This window comes from Salvelinus alpinus, chromosome 16 (genome assembly GCF_045679555.1).
Source record: "Salvelinus alpinus chromosome 16, SLU_Salpinus.1, whole genome shotgun sequence".
NCBI lineage: Eukaryota > Metazoa > Chordata > Actinopteri > Salmoniformes > Salmonidae > Salvelinus > Salvelinus alpinus.
Window position 1 is genome coordinate 22701873 of NC_092101.1, and position 24962 is coordinate 22726834.

The window sequence follows — 24962 nt, forward strand, 5'->3', positions numbered from 1 at the left end:
GCCTGGAGGTGTGTTGGGTCATTGTCCTGTTGAAAAACAAATGATAGTCCCACTAAGCGCAAACCAGATAGGATGGTGTGTCGCTGAAGAATGCTGTGGTAGCCATGCTGGTTAAGTGTGCCTTGAATTATAAATAACAGACACAGACAGTGTCACCAGCAAAGCACCCCCACACCTCCTCCACTCCTCCTCCATTCTTCACGAGAACCATACATGCAGAGATCATCTGTTCTCCTACTCTGCGTCTCACAAAGACAGGGTGGTTGGAACCAAAAATCTCAAATTTGGACCAAAGGACAGATTTCCACCAGTCTAATATCCATTGCTCGTGTTTCTTGGCCCAAGCAAGTCTCTTATTTTTATTGGTGTTTCTTTGCAGCAATTCGACCATGAAGGCTTAATTCACGCAGTCTCCTCTGAACAGTTGATGTTGAGATGTGTCTGTTACTTGAACTCTGTGAAGCATTTATTTGGGCTGCAATTTCTGAGGCTGGTAACTCTAATGACCTTATCCTGTGCAGCAGAGGTAACTCTGGGTCTTCCTTTCCTGTGGCGGTCCTAATGAGAGCCAGTTTCATCATAGCGTTTGCGACTACATTTGAAGAAACAAAGTTCTTGAAATGTCCCCGATTGACTGACCTACATGTCATAAAGTAATGATGGACTGTCATTTCTCTTTGCTTATTTGAACTGTTCTTGCCATAATAGGGACATGGTCTATTGCCAAATAGGGCTATCTTCTGTATACCAACCCTACCTTGTCACAACACAACTGATTGGCTCAAACGCATTAAGAAGGAAAGAAATTCCACAAATGAACTTTTAACAAGGCACACCTGTTAGTTGAAATGCATTTCAGGTGACTACCTCATGAAGCTGGTTGAGAGAATGCCAAGAGTGTGTAAAGCTGTCATCAAGGCAAAAGGTGTCTACTTTGAAGAATCTCAAATATAATATATATTTTGATTTTTAACACTTTAACACTTTTGTGGTTACTACATGATTCCATATGTGTTATTTCATAGTTTTGATGTCTTCACTATTATTCTACAATGTAGAAAATAATAAAACATAAAGAAAAACTCTGGAATGAGTAGGTGTGTCCAAACTTTTGACTGGTACTGTATATACAAAAAAACACCCTTCCAACTAACCCTACACTCATTAAAAACACACTACCGCATTCCACTACCTTGACCCTATCTGTTCCTGCACCATGCAAATGGCCTTGAAAGGGACACCACCATTCAACACATCCAGAAAGTAACTCTTCTAAAGTCAAATCTCGTCTCGTAAACCCAAATACTTCCCTGGAGCTGCCACCACAACATCCATTTTCTGCGATTTACGTTCCATTTCTGCAGCACAGTTGATAACCATTGCTATGAACGCAGAGAAGCCAACCATACTGAAGCATATATTACTCATTAGCCTATCCCTCTGTGCTGGCACAGATCTACTACTCACAGTATCCCTCACCCTTGGACCCGTCCTCCTCAATTCTCTGCACTGCTTCAGCATGCAACACCTTCTGCACTACGCTGACTCTAGCAAAGCAAAGATATTGGTGGTCATGTGACTCTTGGGGGAAAATAAAGCTGGAATTCAATCAAATCTGCATTTTGTAGACTGTGTTCAGTGGATCCAACAAAAGTCCAAAACCATTTTTTGGGCAGATTGAGAATAGTTACAATGTCCTGATAAATGATGAGAGCTGCAGAGCGATCAAATAAGTGGACTTTAGATCATGCCACGCATTTATTTTATTTGAGTAATCCTTAGAAAAACAAACTTCCAGTCTTGGACCCCACATTAGTCTTGCATTCATGATCATCCTTTGATGAGTAGTTACACACCAACCTCTACTGGCTTTGTTATATACAGGGTGACTGACACTGACCACAGCAGAGCTCTAAACAGACTTGTTTGCAGGGCTTTTACATTTGAGTAATTTAGCAGATGCTCTTATCCAGAGCAACTAGGGTTAAGTGCCTTACGCACATTGACAGATATTCACCTAGTTGTCTCAGGGATTCAAACCAGCGACCTTTCGGATACTGGTCCACTGCTCTTAACCATTAGGCTACCTGCAGCTGCAATTAACCATCCTCTTAGATAAACAAGAGCCTCTGGGATTTGGTAAGAGGCTAAATAATGCATAACAAATGTAAGGAAGGCTAATTAGAAATATAATTTTCTTGACTATTGAAGAGAAAATGTATTAACAATTCTCACCTTCTCGCATGCATAGCTGTGTACAATTAATTAGAAAGTAATGTGCCCAGTCTCATTGAGAAAGCAATAGAGAATAATGGCTCTAGATATAGCTTAAAATGATAGCAGCACAGTGGGGACCGTGCACTTTGAATAGAAGGAAGCATTTCCTGTGTGTGTGTATGTGCGCATGCAGTTTGTGTGTGTGTGTGTGCATGTGCGAGAGAGAGAGATGCGCTAACATACACTTTAGTGTTGGACAGGTCCAGGTCTGACACATGTTCAGTGAAAGCATCAAAAGACAAATGTCTTTCGTCATTCTCGTACAGCCTCTCCATCTTCTCGTCAACCATGTAAAAGTCCTTTGTGTATGCTTTTATGCTGACAGATTGCCTCACTTATTCCAAATGACTGGTCTGAAAATTACATGTTGTTCTTCACGCCACACTTGACTAATGTACCATTCTCTCTCGCTCTCCTACTTATGCCTTTGTGTTGAGCAAATCCCATGGATGGTGTTTTACATAATGCAGTGAAAAGCACTCTGTGCTCTGAACAGATAGGTTGAATAGATGTTTACATTGCAGTAAGATATGGAAATTAATGGATATCAGTCAATTCAGGGAAAGTTCATACTTGATAGATACCCATCCTTTTCTAGAGGGATTTCAAATTCATGAATTTTCTTCTATATTATAATCCATGAAATGACTTCAGTTGAAATCAAATTGACCCTAAGTCTGTTTCCTTTAAATCGCAAACACCTGTGTAAACTAATGCACTGACAATGACTGAACATCAATTTCACAAACTTACAAAGGTGTGTTATATTTCATAGTTTTTATCAACAGAATACTTAGATACCGATAAGGTCATGACTAAACACAAATGGGTTACCCCTCCCATTAAACCCCTCCAAATAATGTAGGATACAGAGCGGCAAGATAAACACAAAATAAGTTACATACAAGAGAAAACACATGCACTTATTTTCAATGACATGCGTGAATACATTTTCATAAAAAGCAATACCTAAAATGGAAAAAGCACATTGTGGTAAAATATATGAATGACGTATGAAGGCCTCAAATGGAACATGAGATGTATATGTGTCAGCTTGATTCATCCCATACATTTCATACAGTCAGAGCAACTTGCTCTAATGAAGTTCCATGGGTAAATATCCTCCAATTATCATGTTATCCTAAAGTGATCCGTTTGTGAAATTGCATCCTTTGTCTTGGGCTGATGCATCTAATTTTCATGAGGGCTGTGTGGATATAGTGTAGGGCTGTGTGGATATAGTGTAGGGCTGTGTGGATATAGTGTAGGGCTGTGTGGATATAGTGTAGGGCTGTGTGGATATAGTGTAGGGCTGCGTGGATATAGTGTAGGGCTGTGTGGATAGAGTGTAGGGCTGTGTGGATAGAGTGTAGGGCTGCGTGGATATAGTGTAGGGCTGTGTGGATATAGTGTAGGGCTGTGTGGATATAGTGTAGGGCTGTGTGGATATAGTGTAGGGCTGTGTGGATATAGTGTAGGGCTGTGTGGATATAGTGTAGGGCTGTGTGGATATAGTGTAGGGCTGTGTGGATATAGTGTAGGGCTGTGTGGATATAGTGTAGGGCTGTGTGGATATAGTGTAGGGCTGTGAGTCAGGAGCCCTATACAGTGCTCAGACTGGACTGGTCTTTCCAGTATGTTATTGCCAGGTGTCTAGTACTCTCCTGTGATACTCTGGTTCTTCCTCTCTGCTCCTCTCTCACTCCCAGAAGTCCTCCCGTTCCCATTTCCATTCCCCTGTCGACCCTGGGACAATACCTCCATACTGAGGACACAAAAACATTAGTGAATATTATCAAGTTAAACAAATAGGATGTAAACTGGACAAGTTATAGAAATGTGTCATTAGAAACACTACCTGTTGATGTGATTTGGGATTTGTAGTTTGTTGTCATCAATGAAGTTGTTGTGCCTGTAGTAGTCGAGGAAGGTGCGGGCAACATTTCTTCCCAGCTTCATGTCTGAGGGGACCATGTTAAGGTTATTTCCTATAACATGAACATATGGCGCTGTTAGCCTTTAGTTTAGTCAACAACAATGCAATTTCTCCCTGGCTGGGAGGCATTTACTGGAGTTACACTGTTTCATTTCACAAAGCCTCTAAATCCTGCCTCTGACGCTCTACTATTAATTGAAATAAATAAATAAATAAAGCCCTAGTTTCTTCCTCACAGAACAAATAGAACCATTTGCAGTAAATAACTAAGCAATAACCAGTAGAGAAATGTGGCGTATAAATTACCAGGATACAACACACTGTGTTCCGCACTTAGTGGGAGTAAATCAACTGCATCAGCCAAAAACACGAAGGTGGAAGGCATCACAGTGGCAATTACTTACCGCCTAGGCTTTTTTTTTTTATTCACAAGTCTAGCCCCCAGCCCCCACCACATTATGGAAGGCATCAATAACTTGAGACACTTGATCATAAAACTGTGTGGTTACTCTGCATGCTGTTGCCATGACGCCGAGCTGGATTAGATCACAAACACAGATAATAACAAAATGATTTAGATTAAGGCAAAATGTAGAAAACAATTTTTTTTAAACGCTGGTTAATCTAGACGAATCAGTACACACATAAATACTGTTAAGACAATAGGGAAAACGATGAGAAAAAATTCCCTCATGTACGATTATAATTCATAGGGCCAGAACAAGAAAAAATGAGTGACAACTACCAGTAATCCATATTTCATCAAAGATGGACACATAGGTTCCCCAGTCAAGGTGCTTTGCTGTTATGAATATATTCTTTACCAGACAGACCAAAATGATGAAATGACACAGAAACATAATTGTTCACCTCTTGTCATTTCCTTGTTGATGTTCAGATATGACCTGTCTATCTGTCACACCTCTGTGATTGAAACAAGTGCCCGTGAAAAACATATAAAGAAAGTGATTGTGTATTTTTTGTATTATTATTCCTTTCAATGCTCAGATATTACATAGGAAACATAAATCCAAGGCCTTATAGGTGAAATCCCATTATCCAAAGCTGTTAACTCGTAAACAATCCATCCTTGGGCTGAATTGAGTGTCTGGGTGGAGGTCCATACCTTTGTGTCTTTTCAGTGAACACACGCACGTGCACACACATCACACTGTATGGAAGCTAACATGTCATAGATTAACAGAGAAGACAAATCAAATCAAATTCTATTGGTCACCTACACATGGTTAGCAGATGTTAATGCGAGTGTAGCGAAATGCTTGTGCTTCTAGTTCTGACAGTGCAGCAATATCTAACAAGTAATCAACAATTCCACAACAACTACCTAACACACACAAATCTAAGTAAAGGGATGGAATAATAATATATATGAATATATTATTATATGAATATGAATGAGCGATGACTGAGCGGTATAGTCAAGATGCAATAGATGGTATAGAATATAGACACTCTTGCAGACAGTTGTGGCTGCTTTGTGTGATATATTGTTGTTTCTACCTTCTTGCCCTTTGTGAAGTTGTCTGTTTGTACCATGTTTTGTGCTGCTACCATGTTGTTGTTATGTTGTGTTGCTACCATGCTATGTTGTTGTCTTAGGTCTCTCTTTATGTAGTGTTGTTTTTTCCTATATTTATATTTGACTTATTTTTAATTCCAGCCCCCGTCCCCACAGGAGGCATTTTGCCTTTTGGTAGGCTGTCATTGTAAATAAGAATTTGTTCTTAACTGACTTGCATAGTTAAATAAAGGTTAAATTTAAAAAATTAGATGAGTAGTGGCCAATGATTTTGAGTCTGTGTGTAGGCAGCAGCCTCTCTGTGTCAGTGATGGCTGTTTAACAGTCTGATGGCCTTGAGATAGAAGCTGTTTTTCAGTCTTTCGGTCCCAGATTTGATGCACCTGTACTGACCTCGCCTTCTGGATGATAGCGGGGTGAACAGGCAGTGGCTCAGGTGGTTGTTGTCCTTGATGATCTTTTTGGCCTTCCTGTGACATCGGGTGCTGTAGGTGTCCTAGAGGGCAGGTAGTTTGCCCCCGGTGATGCGTTCTTAACTGACTTGCCTAGTTAAATAAAGGTAAAATAAAAATGTGAGGGATGGTGGTCTCTCAGTGGCTGGAGAGGCTGGTGTAGGATAACCGCACCACCCTCTGGAGAGCCATGTGGTTGTGGGCGGTGCAGTTGCCGTACATGATGCTCTCATTTGTGCATCTGTAAAAGTTTGTGAGGGTTTAAGGTGACAAGCCAAATATCTTCAGCCTCCAGCCTCCGGTTTAAGGTGACAAGCCAAATATCTTCAGCCTCCTACACTGTGTAGGGTGCCTCCCATTTGCCCTATTTTGACTTTGAGTGCCAGCACCTTCCTCATCCCCCTTCCATACCCCACTGTTGCTACTCAGTCACCTTAGCCTGGAAAGGTGGTGTCTCTGTGGGCCTCCATTCGTCACTTAGCCGGTCGATGGGCACTCTCCGCACAGCTCCAGCTCTTGTATTTACACCCATCTGTCTGGCGCTACAACCTCTGAATCGTGCCATTAACTATTTTAGGCTCATAACCTGCTATGCATTTATAGTTACAATAATCTTCTTCTCTAGTTATTTTAGAAGGGTAACATGCAGTATCTTAATTCTAGCTTTATGTCATGTTGACCATCCTCTGAAGTGAGCACCATAATTTTGAGGAGTCTTCTGAAGACATGATGCAGTACAACATACTTGTCCTCCATACACAATGACTGTTATAATCCAATACAGGTCTGTTTTAACCCAGAGTGCTCTCCATAAGGTTATCCTACACCAGCCACTGAGAGACCACCATCCCTCACATTTTTATTTTACCTTTATTTAACTAGGCAAGTCAGTTAAGAACAAATTCTTATTTTCAATGACAGGCTAGGAACAGTGGCTTAACTGCCTGTTCAGGGGCAGAACGACAGATTTGTACCTTGTCAGCTCGGGGATTTGAACTTGCAACCTTTCGGTTACTAGTCCAACGCTCTAACCACTAGGTTAGAGCCACCTGCCGCCCCAGTGTTCATTTTGACCTTGGGAAAGTTTTGTGTTACCCCGTGATCAAACGGTGCCAGCGCAAACGCATGCTCTGAGCAATGACAGAAATATCCCAGAAACCCGTGGAGTGCAGATGGCCTCTCAGCTTGTGATGTCACATCTCACATCTATTACAGGAAGTTGGTGATGGATGGCCGCTTCGGAAGGAAAATACTTCATCTGCATCACAGCTGCAGGCGGGACACTCCAACACCCTGATTGGCTGCTGACCTGTTGCCAAGGGCAACCAGAGCAGTAAGGATGAGCTGCTAGCGGCAGGAAGTGAGGACTCTGCCAAAGCACAGCCTGAGGGCAGCTCGCGAAGGAGGGTGGAAAGTTCCAAAACATCAACTCAACACACCAGGCAGGAGGAAAAGGTGTTGCATAATCAAGGGGGGTGGAAGTTTGGCAGCCCTTCCTGCAATGCTGCATAAAGCAAAAAATGTATGCAGTTGGCAATATGTAAGTATTTTACTGACACAAAATGTCACATTCCACCTAGACAGTACATTTTCCCTTTCAGAATGAAGGTGCATATCAGAATTTCTATATTACTATCAAAGTTCCTTCCAATTCCTTGTCTCCATAGAAAACAAGGCTGCCCAATATAAGTAGGCCCATTGGCACAGTCAGGCAGAGAATAAGCCTTCCCTGAAGGACCTTCCCTGCCAAGATGGACAATATCTTCCTCTCAGGATAATTTCTATACTAAATCTCCCTGCCTGGAGACAAACGCAGGACATCAGGCTAAACGACTGGACACTAGACAGCTGGCTCTGAACTCAATAGCAGTCCATTCTACTGTAACTCACAAAGAGGACAGGCCAGGGAATACAGGATGTCCTCGGGAAACATGGCAAGAAATGTGGTGGTAAATTAGGGTGTGCTTCATTGTGTTATCAGATGGAGAACTGGACAGCGGAGGTAGACTACAGTAAAGCTCAGAGAGGACCTCTTTGTGGTGCTTGTTGGGTAAGGTGATGGGAACTCAACTTTTGGTACATTGGAATGTCAGGTCAATGAGAAGAGGAGAGTTGTGCTGGGTGCTCTGGCCTGCCAGATCTACAGTGGGGCAGAGAGGATACTGCAGCAGCTTAGGAGCATGAGGGGCTTTAATATCTCCTCTACCCTCTTGTAGGATCGATAAAGGCCTTTGTTGTGACTCAAGGACAAGCCACCATGGGGCTGATGAGGTGACGAGACAATGGGAAAATGGACACTCCACAGCAGATACGACAGATGATTTGTTTACCAAGCTGTTTATCTGCTTTCGGTGTCATGTGCCCAGTCTAAACAGACAGATGGACAATGATGCCCCAATGACAAGGAACAAAACACCAGCGTCCACAGCAGACCATCCCTAACAAGAAGACAAATTAGGGACATCAGCGCCATCAATACCATCAAGTGACAGGCCTGTCACCAGGGTGATACAAAGAGCCAATTAACAATGCTAATTAAAACAGTAAACAGCGGTGCACAAAGGGAGCATGTTTTCCCCCCGCAGCTAAACTATGTTCAAAGACCTTGTGTCCTTTTCCTATAAGAAACTTTGTAGCTAATGTGTAATGCTTCATTCATTAGACATCAAACACCTGTTCTCCCCCTTAAAGACATCCAGACACAAAACACAGGCATCCATGCAGTAACGAAGACATGCACACGCATGAACACACACACACACACACACACACACACACACACACACACACACACACACACACACACACACACACACACACACACACACACACACACACACACACACACACACACACACACACACACACACACACACACACACACACACACACACACACACACACACACACACAGATATCAGATAGGGCCTCATCTTCAGCAGACTCCTAATGGGGACTGACAGCAGTGATAAGGAGTAGCCCTGAGTGCTGCAGGTCTGGAGTCTGTCCAGTGTCCATCACTTAAGAGGTGCAGAGAGCAGGCAGCAGATATGTCCAGTGGCTAGATTGGTAAGTACGTACATCTCATGCCATAAAGCTCTCAGAGCCACTGGCTGAGCAGCATCAGATGACCTCTATCTAATCTGTCTGTCTAAAAGCCAGTAGGGATGATGAAGGAAACTTCATTTAAGACTCCATGTATACTGTAACGCAAGTCAACTAATAGGGTTTTGAATGGCTTGAAATGCCTAATTATATTTGTTTGTGGATAATAGTAAGCCTACCCTGTGATTTAATGGAAAGGAGAAAGAAAAGAAGTCAACAATTGAGAGAATCCTACCACGTCTAATGATGATCTGAGGAGCATATTACTGCAACTGTGGGAGAATATCTGCCTACTTGTCACTGTCCATCAACTAAGTGTCATGATTAGCGAAGCCTGAAATGTTCAATTGGCAGGTTTGGTATTCAAATGTCCCTGTGTGAGTCACGCTCCCATACTTTGCGTGTGCCAATGTATTGCTGTTGTCAGAGTGATCTCCCAGACTGCAGCTAGCTGTCAGGCCGTGTCGTCTTCTGTGGGCTGGTGATTGATGTTGAAGCCAGGAGGAACCACGGAGCTGTCCGGTTCCACATTGTGCTCCTCGTGCTGTATCAATTTATGTGTATGGAACGTCTTCAGGACAGCACAACACTTAAGTGAGGCAGTGATACCAAACTAAGGGTTTGACAACATGGCCATGCTTGATTGAGTGAGACTTTTATGGTGAGACCCGGGGATAATAGGTCTTTCAGTAGCCGTCTGGACTGGAGCCTAAAGGATAGGGGGAAATGGCACACCGCCGGAACATGGAGCTGTCTCTCTTCAGTGGATCACAGCCCAGCGCTGGACTTGTTAACTCAAGAGTAAAAAGGGCAACGCATAGCTGCCTCTCACCACTGGCATGTCTGGTCACATGACATAGCTAGCGCTGGAGTCCATTGTCCAATCAACCCTCATCATCTTACTTTAAATAGATGGAAGGCATTGTGGAAAGTTCTATAAAAAAAACTAAAAGTGGGAAGACATGAATGTCACAGATTACTTGCTCTCCCAGTCAAAGCATCAAGCTGGGTTTTGAATAAGGTCCCAGATTCTCTCAACATTCACACTGTCTGGTCTCCCTGTTAATGATGCTCTGACATTACAGTGTGTATACCACATCAAAAAGATCAAGTTTGATGGAGAAAATAGAATAACCTGAAAACCTCCACAATAACCTAAATGAGAAAATAGAATTACCTGAAAACCTCCACAATAACCTAAAGGAGAAAATAGAATTACCTTGACAGACAGGTAGACCAAATGTGTCTGCTCTGTCCTACTTCAGATATATTACAAATTACATACTAGAAGTAAGACATACCATTTTAAATAATATATTTTTTGAAGTTATTTTAAGAAAACAGCTCCATCACAAAGTCTTTGAGCAAGAGGTTGGTATTGTACCTTCCTCTGTTTGAGTGCTCATCTCTTCACAACGTTGCCAATCCCTATCCATGGAGAGCCATAACAGACCAGCACACAGAGACTATAGACTGAGAGGGACACCAGTCCTATGAAGCCACAGTGGAATCTTCCCAATAGGACACCAGTCTAAGAACAAAGCAAATGCCTCAGTGAATTCTCAGCATGAAACATTGTTTCTCTCCATTTCGTGCAAGATTACAGGTGGTGAAATCATTAAACGACCGAGAATATTCCAACTGCTCTGGCGTGGAACATTCACAGCTTGCTCATCCAATATAATGAGCCTTTTAGACCTGGGTGACCATAAAGGAAAGCAAGGAAAAATCTGTGAATTTGAAAAATATGAAATTCGCATTGACGTGGGGAGCAAGAAAATACCCTCCCTCTGGCTAGAAACGTGTTGCAGGTTTTGAAAATAACCGTTTTTCTTACGTTTGATCCTACCCTGTGATGAAACAGTGAAGCTTTTTTTAGGATCTTTCATCTTGTCTTTTTAACCACAGAAACGGGCCATTTTCACATATGTAGATACTAGTATTGTGCAGGAGATAATGAATATGATGTTGAAATTGTCTTTTAAGATTTCAATTATGGTGACTACAAGGTCCTTCCATCAAATTAGTCCATTTTGGGTAGTGTAACTTGGTGATTTTGGTGTTGTTGATTTCACCAAATTATTACATTCTGTCATGAAGAGCACATGTTCAACTTAATAAAAAACATGTTTTCCCATAAAAAAAATAAAAAAAGACTATAGTAAGTTCCTGTTAAGTGCCAAATAAATAAAGCAAAAGGGTTGACCGTAACAGGATTTCCTCTTAAATCAGCCATACATCCCCTTGTGACAGGGGGAATAGAAGCATGTTGTGTGCAACAGGGAGGGGCAACTGAATGCAAGCTTAACAACAACAAAAAATATTGGTAAAATTATGGGTAACAGGGTTGACGTGTTATGCTTGACCCACCACAAAACACCAGAAAATGGCCAAAAAGAGTAGAACTAGCTCATCTGCTTTTACACTATGATTTGACTATTAGATGTTCAATGTTTGTTTAAAAAAATATTTAAAAATAAATAGTTTCACCATGTTAAAATGAGAATTCAGTTCACGTAATAGGGTGGACAACGTAAGGACAGGTTATTTTTTTCTTTACCTTAAAAATGAATCACTAATCATATGAAATAAATAATAGCCTTCAGAAATGACTTTGTCAAAGCAACCAAATAACTAGGGCTTTACAATGATGTGTTAAATCTTAATAGAAGTCACAGAGAGTGCACAGAGGGACGAGTCAAAATGGGCACTTCATTTAATATAACAGGCTTTAAACAGGAGAAGGGGGGATTCATTTGGGGGTCTAAGTAATTATTTATTTATAATTAATTCATTTTTAGAGCAGGAGGGGGGTTGCAAAGCATAAAGGTCTTTGTTGATGATTTGCACACTCAATAGACCAGATCACCGGGGTGTAAAAAGCGACATGGCTGGTTCCTTCAACCTGTCTGACCCCAATCTTTGCTCTACACGAAGTCCCCGCTGCCCTCTCCCTGCGTAGTGCTGACACTCCCCCTCCCCAAGCCCAGCTACACGCATCCCCCAGGCCTGTTCCTGCCTGACCTCCAGCAGGGCCCTCAACCCCTACCATGACTCAGTCCCCCCTCCACATCCCGATCACCCACTAGGCTCGCCTCCATGGTATTCCTATATAATGTTCTTCCATTTACATTAATACCTCACCTCATCCATCTTGTTTTCAGCCAGCATACTTTAGCGCAGAGATACCAACAAAGACAGCCAGTAAACACTGCTACTCCAGAAGCATAAAGGGGGTGTGACGGACCGCAGCAGCTCTGTTCTGTTTTCTTATCTCTTTCTTTAAGCCCACTGCACAGTGACAAATAATCAAGGGACTTGTTATGCACTTGCAGTGTGTGGCTATCACTGTGGTTATGCTATGTGCATACATATTACAGCAGCCTCTCTGTTCCAACTGTCTCCTCTGTACAGCACAGCTCTTTTATGTGGGAAACAAAGAAAGGAACATTTTCAAGGAGAGGAGCATCACGGGTAAATTATGACTCTTTCCACACACAGTAAATAGATTTTTTTTGTTTCCATCCCCTCTCTGACACGAAGGGAAAAGAATCTCCTGGAGGCAGTGTAATTCTACATGGATGGGTTTCTTATTATAGCGAGCCAGCCAACTAGGCCTTGGACTTGACAGTTCAGCGGAGCACTGGGTTGGGGGAAAACATTGAGTGAGATGAGAAGGCTTTACAGCCCTTTTGATATAAACACAAGATAAATAAATAATTAAACAAAGAAGTGAATGGATGCCCTGTATATAAAGGTCGCTGGCAGTGGGTTGTCTACAGTGTGACAGAGTGATACAAGGCAGGCAGGGACAGAGCCACATGGAGCTGAGCCACACACAGACACCTCACCCTCCTGGCACTAGAGGGCACTTACGCTACACAGAATATCTCCTCTCATCTCAAAACAAGGAATATGGGCACTGTATAGTACACTTTTCTGCCTGTAGGCTGACTCCACAACACTCTGGTTTTCTGCTTCTTCTCTATCCCATGGATCTGAGACGTGTCTCCTTTTTTCCAACAAAGTTTGTTAAAATGGTTAAAAACAAGTTCATCTCAAAGAACATTTTAGTCTATAGAGAATGTCTATTTAACTATTTAATGTCTATTTATTTTGTAAGGCTCCTGAATGGCGCAGTGGTCTAAGACACTGCATCTCAGTGCAAGAGAAGTCACTAAAGTCCCTGGTTTGAATCCAGGCTGTATCACATCCGGCTGTGATTGGGAGTCCCGTAGGGAGGCGCACAATTGGCCCAGCGTAGTTTGGGTTTGGCCGGAGTAGGCTGTCATTGTAAATAAGAGTTTGTTCTTAACTGACTTGCCTGGTTAAATAAAGGTTACACATTTAACCCTGAATGCATTTGGAGTGTACAAAAGACTATGCAATTAACAGGCCTCCTGTATTCTATTCTTCATCACAACAAAAGCAGAACACACATGCTCTCTACCTCTTTTGTAAACAAAATCAATGGGGCAGGTGCTGCCTTCCCACTGTCACTACGTATCTGGCTGAACAAAAGAGCAAGGCAGCGCTCAGGTGGATAAGGGCTGACCTGACTCGTCTACATCTCAGCCCTGTACTGCCTGTCGATCGAGCCAGGCCTCCAATAATGACTAGGAAATCAATAGGCTCTCGTCTGGCCCTAAATGAGGTTGTTACTATAGGGGCAGGCAGAGTGTGGATAAACGCTGGGGGATGGAGAACCAGTACAATAGACTGACATTATCACCGTCAGCCCTCATTAGTGGGCTCTACAGACACGGCCCAGATAATTTCACTGGCCAAGACATCTGCACAGGGCTGGCTTTTGTCTACTCAGGAGTAGCATTGATTTGGAGAATCAGACCTTTTGTAGTCCAGAGTATCCCCCTCAAGAAGACACAAATTCAATCTGCCCACAGTGCCCAATCGCTGCGCACAGACTGGGCTCTCAGGGAGAAATCGGATTCTGTTTTCGATGCGTGTTGGTGTCCACAAAAACACAAAACACTGTTAGTGTTTGTACACTGGTTTGCTGGCTCAATGACATGAGCCTTTCAATATACGACAGAACCTCACACTCAATTTCCCTTTAAACCAATCTGTGCTGCAGCCTGCATCCCACAAGTCCCAGGCACCAGTAATATACCCTCCCTTTGCAACCCTAGTCCCAGGCACCACAACACACAATCCCCTCTGTTCCTGTTCCTGTTGCATATCTTGTCCTACATGGATGGACAGGGTGTATTGATGTAACTATCAATCAACTCTTACACCAATACAGCATGCTTTCTATGGGATGTGAAGCTCTGAAGTTTGGGGAAGTTAGTGGAGGGAGAGAGAGAGGGAAGAGACATACACGTGTACACGTGTCGTGTGCTCCATCTCTGTCTCTCCCCCTGATGCCTCCTCTCCTTTCTCCTCCATCAGCCAGCGGGGGAGGCTGGGAAGGCGTGGGCAGAAGGAGGCGGGGGCCCCGGCCAGGCTCCCTGGGAAACCTGACGACAATGAGAGAGAAGGATACAGGTGTCCTCGGTGTAGGGAACGGGCGACGTGCTCCCCGCTGCCATGTAGCTGTAAAATGACACCTCCAGGGTGTAGCAGTAGGACGTGTCGTCCAGCAGGCCACCCAGGAAGCGCCTCCCGGTGCCAGCCTTCACCACGTCACGGTTAAATGACGTGTTGGACTGTGAAGTGAAACACTGTTAATACAGAATATATTCTCCTATACCAACATTATAAATCAATAATTAGTCAGACAAGTGACAAAGTATATGTGTATAGAAGCCGAAACACGTCAGAGTTTTTAAACTTTGTTTCCATTGAACATGCCATTCAAATAAAGGTATTTTAATTAATTATATGAAGAGTGCCTTGGTCCTCCTTTTTTGTGTATATAAAAGTATGTTGGTGAATTTCAATGCTTAATTCTAATAATTCCCACACAACTCATTGTGGTCTTGTTGTAATGCATATATGTCCAATCAAAAGAGCATTTTTGACCAATGTGACATTTGTGTTGATATACTTCTAAGAAAACCAATGGTCCAAACTTCATGTCTCTATCATAATCCGTTCAAAAGTTATTGGAGTTTTTAAACTTTTGGATTGACAGAATTAGGGTGACTAAATCAATGGAGGCCAGAGAACACGTGGTCAAAAATATGGAAAATTGAACTGCGTCAATTTGGCTGGATTCTGTGCAAGAATTAAGCCTACTGGTTAACGTTACCTGACAGGCTCACTTTCCCATTGAACTCGTCATCTTTCTCCTCAACTCCACAGGACATAAAACAATATAGAGGTAAGATGGATATCGATTTTGAATACATGACATGTAGTATTTTCATATTTTATTATACTCGTCATCTTCGAAATTCCTGTTTTTTGAAGATTTCTCACGAAAATAACCTCTGAAATGTCAACGAAGCACTGAGTGTATACCAAGATTTTTATTTTCAAAGCCTTTTACATTTAATTCAGCTCGTCATGTTAATTTCGCATTTTGCTACCCGCGGCAACAACTTTGAAGATGACAACCTCAAAGTGTTAAATTATCAAAAGTTGTTACGACAAACCTGCACCACCATGTCAACAGAGCTCGATATAGACAAAGTCTCGAAAACAATTTGCACGCTTCAATGGGGGCAGAAGTCCAATCAGTTGTGATTCTGGATGGCCAGATAGCTAGCAATAATGACACGAAGCTGCCATGTGGAGAATTGTAGGTGGCTAGTTTTTATCTTGTCCTTGATACCATGTCTTGTTTTGAGGTGTTTTTACTGATGTCACTTCTATGCTAATATGGCAAAAATTCACTAGCTAGCTAACCAACAACTGTAACAATATATTTAAGAGACAAGTACTCATTGTCAAATCAAAAATCAAATAAAATTGTATTTGTCACAAGCTTCGTAAACAACAGGTGTAGACTAACAGTGAAATGCTTACTTATGGGCCCTTCCCAACAATGCAGAGAAAAATAGAAAGATAATAACACAAATAAATACACAATGAGTAACGATAACTTAGCGTAGGGGTAAAGTGTCACAACCAGTTATTGAGTGTAAGGGGGCAATTCCTTTCCACACAGGGGAATTGGGTGATGCATAACTTCGTTATTTTATTAAGTATACATTTTTATTATTTGTAAACTCAGGTTCAATTTATCTAATATTAGGTTTTGGTTGAAGATCTGCTAACATTCAGTATCAAAAATAAGTGAAAATCAGAAAGGGGCAAATACCTTTTCACGGCACTGTATTTGGTTAACTATTTAGCAGTCTTATGGCTTGGGGGTAGAAGATGTGCAGGGTCCTGTTGGTTCCAGATTTGGTGCAAATGTACACTGAACAAAAATATAAAACGCAACATGTTGGTCCCATGTTTCATGAGCTGAAATAAAAGATCCCAGAAATGTTCCATACATACAAAAAGCTTATTTCTCTAAAATGTTGTGCACAAATTTGTTAACATCTCTGTTAGTAAGCATTTCTCCTTTGCCAAGATAATCCATCCACCAGACAGTTGTGGCATATCAAGAAGCTGATTTAACAGCATGATCATTACACAGGTGCACCTTGTGCTGGGGACAATAAAAGGCCACTAAAATGTGTAACTTTGTCAGACAACACAATAGAGCCCCAAAGTGGTGTCATAATACCCATAAAACCTAGCGGTCAAACAGGGAAATGGTTCCAATCGTTTTTCCACCATTCATTTTCCCATAGGGAATTTTAGAAACACTTAAAATAAGGGTTGGGTTTCGTGTAGGCTTACCCTGGCGTGACGTTATGATAACAATGTAAATCTCTCTCGGACAAGGTGACTTTCATCAATATATTCGTCTCTATTTATAGATTGGAAAATGCTAATTAGTATCAAAGTAGACATCATGCAAGACTACAAATCTCTGCAAGCTCCTGAATGTCATCTCTAGCTGACACCTTTGCTAACATGTAGTGTAAATTTAAAACTTGCACAAGACAGTTTGCAAAATTGTAAATTTAAAGACATTTAGCCAATGTATTACTAAATTTAGCTAACATTAGATAGTTCATCCAGAGATTCTTACCTTTGCCTTGCAGTCTCGTCCAGATCACCATGGCATTTGTAGCTCTTTATGATAGCCACATTAGCAGCTAATTAGCATTTCATTTTTGGGGGGTAAATACAGATGAATATATTGATAAAAGTCACCTTGTCCTAGAGAGATTGACACGGTTATCAAAACGTCACGCCAGGGTAAGCCTACACGAAACACAGCTTTTATTTTAAGAGTTTCTAAAATCCCCTATGGGGGGGAAAAAAACTATTGGAAGCTTTTTCTTGTTTGACCACTAGGTTTTATGGGTATGACTCATACTGTGGTACTCTATGCCACAGATGTCTCAAGTTGAGGGAGTGTGCAATTGGCATACTGACTGCAGGAATGTCTACCAGAGCTGTTGCCAGAGAATTGAATGTTAATTTCACTACCATAAGCCACCTCCAACGTCGTTTTAGAGAATTTGGCAGTATATCCAACCTTCCTCACAACCACAGACCACGTGCATGGCAACATGTGGGTGAGCGTTTTGCTGTTCACAATGTTGATTTCAGAGTGCCCCATGGTGGCGATGGGGTTATGGTATGGGCAGGCATAAGCTACGGACAACGAACACAATTGCATTTTATCAATGTCAATTTCAATGCACAGTGATAACGTGACGATATCCTGAGGCCCCTTGTCTTGGCATTCATCCGCCGCCATCACCTAATATTTCAGCAGGATAATTCACGGCCCCATGTTGCAAGGATCTGTACACAATTCCTGGAAGCTGAAAATGTCCCAGTTCTTCCATGACCTGCATACTCACCAGACATGTCCCGATTGAGTACGTTTGGGATGCTCTGGATCGACATGTACGACAACGTGTTCCAGTTCCATCCAATATCCAGCAACTTTGCATAGCCATTGAAGTGGGACAACATTCCCCAGGCCACAATCAACAGCCGGATCAACTCTATGCGAAGGAGATGTGCTGCATGAGGCAAATGTCACACTAGATACTGACTGGTTTTCTAATCCACGCCTATACTTATTTTTTTAAGGTATCTGTGACCAACAGATGCATATCTATTCCCAATCATGTGAAATCCATAGATTAGGGCCTTATACATTCATTTAAATTGACTGATTTACATATATGAACTGTAACTCAGTAAAATCTTTGAAATAGATTTCTGTTGCGTTTATATTTATATTTATTTATATTTATCTTTTCAATAAACATTGGAGAGACATATACAGTGCCTTTGGAAAGTATTCAGGCCCCTTGACTTTTTCCACATTTTGTAACTTTGCAACCTTATTCTAAAATGGATTAAATAAATACAAATATTTAGCAGTCTACCCAATACCCCATAATGACAAAGTGAAAACATGTTTAGACATTTTTGCAAATTTATAAAAATAAAAAACAGAAACCTTATTTACATAAGTATTCAGACACTTTGCTATGAGACTCTAAATTGAGCACAGGTGCATCCTGTTCACGTTGATCATCCTTGAGATGTTTCTACAACTTGATTGGAGTCCACCTGTGATAAATTCAATTGATTGGACATGATTTGGAAAGCCACAGTTGACAGTGCATGTCAGAGCAAAAACCAAGCCATGAGGTCGAAGGAATTGTCTGTAGAGCTCTGAGACAGGATTATGTTGAAGCACAGATCTGGGGAAGGGTACCAAAAAATGTCTGCAGCATTGAAGGTCTCCAAGAACACAGTGGCCTCCATCATTCTTAAACGGAAGAAGTTTGGAACCACCAAGGCTCTTCCTAGAGCTGGCCGCCCAGCTAAACTGCACAATCGGGGGAGAAGGGCCTTGGTCAGGGAGGTGACCAAGAACGCGATGGTAATTCTGCCAGAGCTCTAGAGTTCCTCTGTGGAGACGGGAGAACCTTCCAGAAGGACAACCATCTCTGCAGCACTCCACCAATCAGGCCTTTATGGTAGAGTGGCCAGATGGAAGCCACTCCTCAGTAAAATGCAAATTACAGCCTGGTTGGAGTTTGCCAAAAGCCACTTAAAGACACTCAGACCATGAGAAACAAGATTCTCTGGAAACCAAGACTGAACTCTTTGACCTGAATGCCAAGCGTCACGTCCGAAGGAAACCTGGCACCATCCCTATGGTGAAGCATTGTGGTGGCAGCATCATGCTGTGGGATGTTATTCAGCAGCAGGGACTGGGAGACTAGTCAGGATGGAGGGGGAGATGAACGAAACAAAGTACAGAGAGCTCCTTGATGAAAACATCAAGGCGAAGGTTCACCTTCCAACAGGACAATGACCCTAAGCACACAGCCAAGACAAAGCAGGATTGGCTTCGGGACAAGTGTCTGAATGTCCTTGAGTGGTCCAGCCAGAGCGTGGACTTGAACGCTATCAAACATCTCTGGAGAGACCTGAAAATAGCTGTGCAGCAACGCTCCCCATTCGGCCTGACAGAGATCTGGAGAGAAGAATGGGAGAAACTCCCCAAATACAGGTGTGCCAAGCGTGCAGCGTCATACCCAAGAAGACTCAATGCTGTAATTGCTGCCAAAGGTGCTTCAAAGGAATTTATATATTTTTTTAAATAAATGATCAAAAATGTCTAAAAACCTGTTTTCGCTTTGTCATTATGAGTTGTGTGCAGATAGTTGTTTTCCCTTATCAATATAATCAATTTCAGAATAAGGCTGTAACAACAAAATGTGGAAAAAGTCAAGGGCTCAGGAATTCTTCTGGAAGGCACTGTAGTTTACGTGTTGTCAACAATCTAAGCCATCGCTGTCTGTTAAGGTCCATAGTTGCGCATGTGTTTTTTTTGTTGTTAAACAACCGACCGTCTAATAGGTTAAAAAATCCGACAATTTGGATATAATGAACGATTCAGAACATGAATAATACTATTTGTCTTGGTAAAATGTATTTTATAACATAAGGAAGTGAAATTTCATCACCAAAGCGTGTTTTCACCTACTCTGGTCAGAGTGGGTGGACACCCTCCATATGACATGTATTTTCAGTCAGCTTCAGTGTAATACATGATTAAGTCAATTTAGTTTCCATTGCACTCTAGTAGTCCACTCAACATGAATGGAACTTGACCCCTGTAACGTAAATGCAGGGTTAGCTTTCACTCCTGGCAGTTTTCACTTATTGATTTCTATGTGCTTTGGGCAGTGCTGAATGGGCAGGAAAAAAAGAGCACAGTAAGGGACATGAATTCTGGCCTGCTGTCACCACTACTGTACACACCCCAATGGTATACACTCACACTCGACGCGAATACGCACATGCAGAAATGCACACACACACAAACGGTGTGGTGAAGATGGTGCTGCAGTGGATAGTTGCCGTCTTATGGGTTCCAAACCAATTCTGATATTTTGTGTGGTTTTTATACGCTGATCTTAACTTGTTTTACATACAGTTGAAGTCGGAAGTTTACATACATCTTAGCCAAATACATTTAAACTCAGTTTTTCACAATTCCTGACATTTAATCCTAGAAAAAATTCCCTGTCTTAGGTCAGTTAGGATCACCACTTTATTTTAAGAATGTGAAATGTCAGAATAATAGTAGAGATAATTATTTATTTCAGCTTTTATTTCTTTCAAGACATTCCCAGTGGGTCAGAAGTTTACATACACGCAATTAGTATTTGGTAGCATTGCCTTTAAATTGTTTAACTTGGGTCAAACGTTTTGGGTAGCCTTCCACAAGCTTCCCACAATAAGTTGGGTGAATTTTGGCCAATTCCTCCTGACAGAGCTGGTGTAACTGAGTCAGGTTTGTAGGCCTCTTTGCTCGCACACACTTTTTCAGTTCTGCCCACAAAATTTCTATAGGATTGAGGTCAGGGCTTTGTGATGGCCACTCCAATACCTTGACTTTGTTGTCCTTAAGCCATTTTGCCACAACTTAGGAAGTATGCTTGTGGTCATTTTCCATTTGGAAGACCCATTTGCGACCAAGCTTTAACTTCCTGACTGATGTCTTGAGATGTTGCTTCAATATATCTGTCACGCTCTGACCTTAGATATCTCTGTTTTCTTTATATTTGGTTAGGTCAGGGTGTGACGAGGGTGGGTATGCTAGTTTTTGTATTGTCTAGGGGTTTTGTATGTCTAGGTGATTTGTATGTCTATGGTGGCCTGATATGGTTCCCAATCAGAGGCAGCTGTTTATCGTTGTCTCTGATTGGGGATCATATTTAGGTAGCCATTTTCCCCTTTGTGTTCGTGGGTTCTTGTTCTATGTTTAGAAGCCTGTCTGCACTATTCATATTAGCTTCACGGTTCGTTTTGTTGTTATGTTAGCTTGTTCAGTGTTCATTCTTTTAATAAATATAGAATGTACGCATACAACGCTGCACCGTGGTCCGATTCATACGACGAACGTGACAATATCCACATTATTTTCCTCCCTCATGATGCCATCTATTTTGTGAAGTGCACCAGTCCCTCCTGCAGCAAAGCACCCCCACAACATGATGCTGTCACCCCCGTGTTTCACGGTTGGGATGGTGTTCTTAGGCTTGGAAGCCTATTCCTTTTTCCTCCAAACATAAGGATGGTCATTATGGCCAAACAGTTCTATTTTTGTTTCATCAAACTAGAGGCCATTTCTCCAAAAAGTACGATCTTTGTCCCCATGTGCATTTGCAAACCGTAGTCTGGCTTTTTTATGGCGGTTTTGGAGCAGTGGTTTCTTCCTTGCTGAGCGGCCTTTCAGGTTATGTCGATAAATGACTCGTTTTACTGTGGATATAGATACTTTTGTACCTGTTTCCTCCAGCATCTTCACAAGGTCCTTTGCTGTTGTTCTGGGATTGATTTACACTTTTCGCACCAAAGTACGTTCATCTCTAGGAGACAAGGCGTCTCCTTCCTGAGCGGTATGATGGCTGCGTGGTCCCATGGTGTTTATACTTGCGTACTATTGTTTGTAGAGATGAACGTGGTACCTTCAGGTGTTTGGAAATTGCTCCCATGGATGAACCAGACTTGTGGAGGTCTACAATTTTTTACATTTTTTCTGGGGTCTTGGCTGATTTCTTTTCATTTTCTTATGATGTCAAGCAAAGAGGCACTGAGTTTGAAGGTAGGCCTTGAAATACATACACAGGTACACCTCCAATTGACTCAAATTATGTCAATTAGTCTATCAGAAGCTTCTAAAGCCATGACATCATTTTCTGGAATTTTCCAAGCTGTTTAAAGGCACAGTCAACTTAGTGTATGTAAACTTCTGACCCACTGGAATTGAGATACAGTGAAATAATCTGTCTGTAAACAATTGTTGGAAAAATGACTTGTGTCATGCACAAAGTAGATGTCCTAACCGACTTGCCAAAACTATAGTTGGTTTACTTCTTTGGGACTGGGGGGCAGTATTGAGTAGCTTGGATAAAGAAGTGCCCAGAGTAAACTGCCTGCTACTCAGGCCCAGAAGCTAATATATGCATATTATATTATAGAAAACACTCTGAAGTTTCTAAAACTGTTCGAATGATGTCTGTGAGTATAACAGAACTCATATGGCAGGCAAAAACCTGAGAAAAAATCCAACCAGGAAGTGGGAAATCTGAGGTTTGTAGTTTTTCAAGTCATTCCCTATCAAATATACAGTGTCTATGGGGTCATATGACACTTCCTAAGGCTTCCACTAGATGTCAACAGTCTTTAGAACCTTGTTTGATGCTTCTACTGTGAAGGAGGGGGGAATGAGAGCTGATTGAGTCAGGGGTCTGGCAGAGTGCCACGAGCTCAGTCTTACGAGCTCAGTCTTGCGCGCTCCCGTGAGAGTTAGCTGCGTTCCATTGCATTTCTACAGACAAAGGAATTCTCCGGTTGAAACATTATTGAAGATTTATTACAAAAACATCCTAAAGATTGATTCTATACTTCGTTTGACATTTTTCTACTAACTGTAATATGACTTTTCGTCTGAACTTTCGCCTGGACTTGCCCGCGCCTCCTGAGTTTGGATTTGTGTACTAAACATGCGAACAAAAAGGAGGTATTTGGACAAAAATTATGGACTTTATCGAACAAAACAAACATTTATTGCAGAACTGGGATTCCTGGGAGTGCATTCTGATGAAGATCATCAAAGGTAAGTGAATATTTTTAATGCTATTTCTAACTTCTGTTGACTCCACAACATGGCGGGTATCTGTATGGCTTGTTTTTGTGTCTGAGCGCCGTACTCAGATTGCACGGTGTGCTTTTTCCTAAATGTTAAAAAAAAAATCTGACATAGCGGTTGCATTAAGGAGAAGTTTATCTATAATTCCATGCATAATAATTGTATCTTTTAGCAATGTTTATTATGAATATTTCTGTAAATTGATGTGGCTCTCTGCAAAATCACTGGATGTTTTGGAGGCAAAACATTACTGAACATAACATGCAAATGTAAACTAAGATTTTCTGTGACTAGGTGCTGACCTAACATAATCGTTTGGTGTGCTTTCGTCGTAAAGCCTTTTTGAAATCGGACACTGTGGCTGGATTTACAACAAGTTTATCTTTAAAATGGTGTAAAATACTTGTATGTTTGAGGAATTTTAATTATGGGATTTCTGTTGTTTTGAATTTGGCGCCCTGCAATTTCACTGGCTGTTGTTGGGGTGAGACGCTAGCGTCCCGAATATCCCAGAGAGGTTAACAAGAAATGTGTGGAGTGGTTGAAAAACGAGTTTTAATGACTCCAACCTAAGTATATGTAAACTTCCGACTTCCAACTGTAATATTTCTGCCATCATTTCTATGACCAAAAACAGCTCCTGGACATCAGAACAGCGATCACTGACCTCGATTTGGGTAACGATTTCTACTTCAACGAGTCGGCAGCTGTGGATGTACTGCTTATTTCGATGAACGTAATCACTAGGGAATAAACTAGATAAACTCCATACGAGACTATCCTATCAACGGACATGAAAAACTGTAATATCCTATGTTTCTCAGAGTCGTGGCTGAGCATGAACATGGATAATATACAGTGGGGAGAACAAGTATTTGATACACTGCCGATTTTGCAGGTTTTCCTACTTACAAAGCATGTAGAGGTCTGTAATTTTTATCATAGGTACACTTCAACTGTGAGAGACGGAATCTAAAACAAAAATCCAGAAAATCACATTGTATGATTTTTAAGTAATTAATTTGCATTTTATTGCAAGACATAAGTATTTGATCACCTTCCAACCAGTAAGAATTCCGGCTCTCACAGACCTGTTAGTTTTTCTTTAAGAAGCCCTCCTGTTCTCCACTCATTACCTGTATTAACTGCACCTGTTTGAACTCGTTACCTGTATAAAAGACACCTGTCCACACACTCAATCAAACAGACTCCAACCTCTCCACAATGGCCAAGACCAGAGAGCTGTGTAAGGACATCAGGGATAAAATTGTAGACCTGCACAAGGCTGGGATGGGCTACAGGACAATAGGCAAGCAGCTTGGTGAGAAGGCAACAACTGTTGGCGCAATTATTAGAAAATGAAAGAAGTTCAAGATGACGGTCAATCATCCTCGGTCTGGGGCTCCATGCAAGATCTCACCTCGTGGGGCATCAATGATCATGAGGAAGGTGAGGGATCAGCCCAGAACTACACGGCAGGACCTG

At 41.8% G+C, this 24962-nt stretch overlaps 1 protein-coding gene across 4 annotated transcripts in view; it reads right to left on the bottom strand.

Moving 5' to 3' along the window:
• Positions 1-3037: 3037 nt before the first annotated feature.
• LOC139541152 (cytosolic carboxypeptidase 6-like) overlaps positions 3038-24962 on the bottom strand; it is a 422006-nt gene continuing 400081 nt past the window's right edge. For all 4 annotated transcript variants that reach the window (XM_071345454.1, XM_071345450.1, XM_071345449.1 and 1 more), the window contains 3 exons: positions 14817-14979; positions 4136-4238; positions 3038-4042 (listed from right to left, as the gene is read on the bottom strand). In XM_071345454.1, coding sequence (XP_071201555.1) covers positions 3931-4042; positions 4136-4238; positions 14817-14979 — 378 coding nt within the window. In that variant the 3' untranslated portion in view covers positions 3038-3930. The remainder of the gene's footprint in view (positions 4043-4135; positions 4239-14816; positions 14980-24962) is intronic.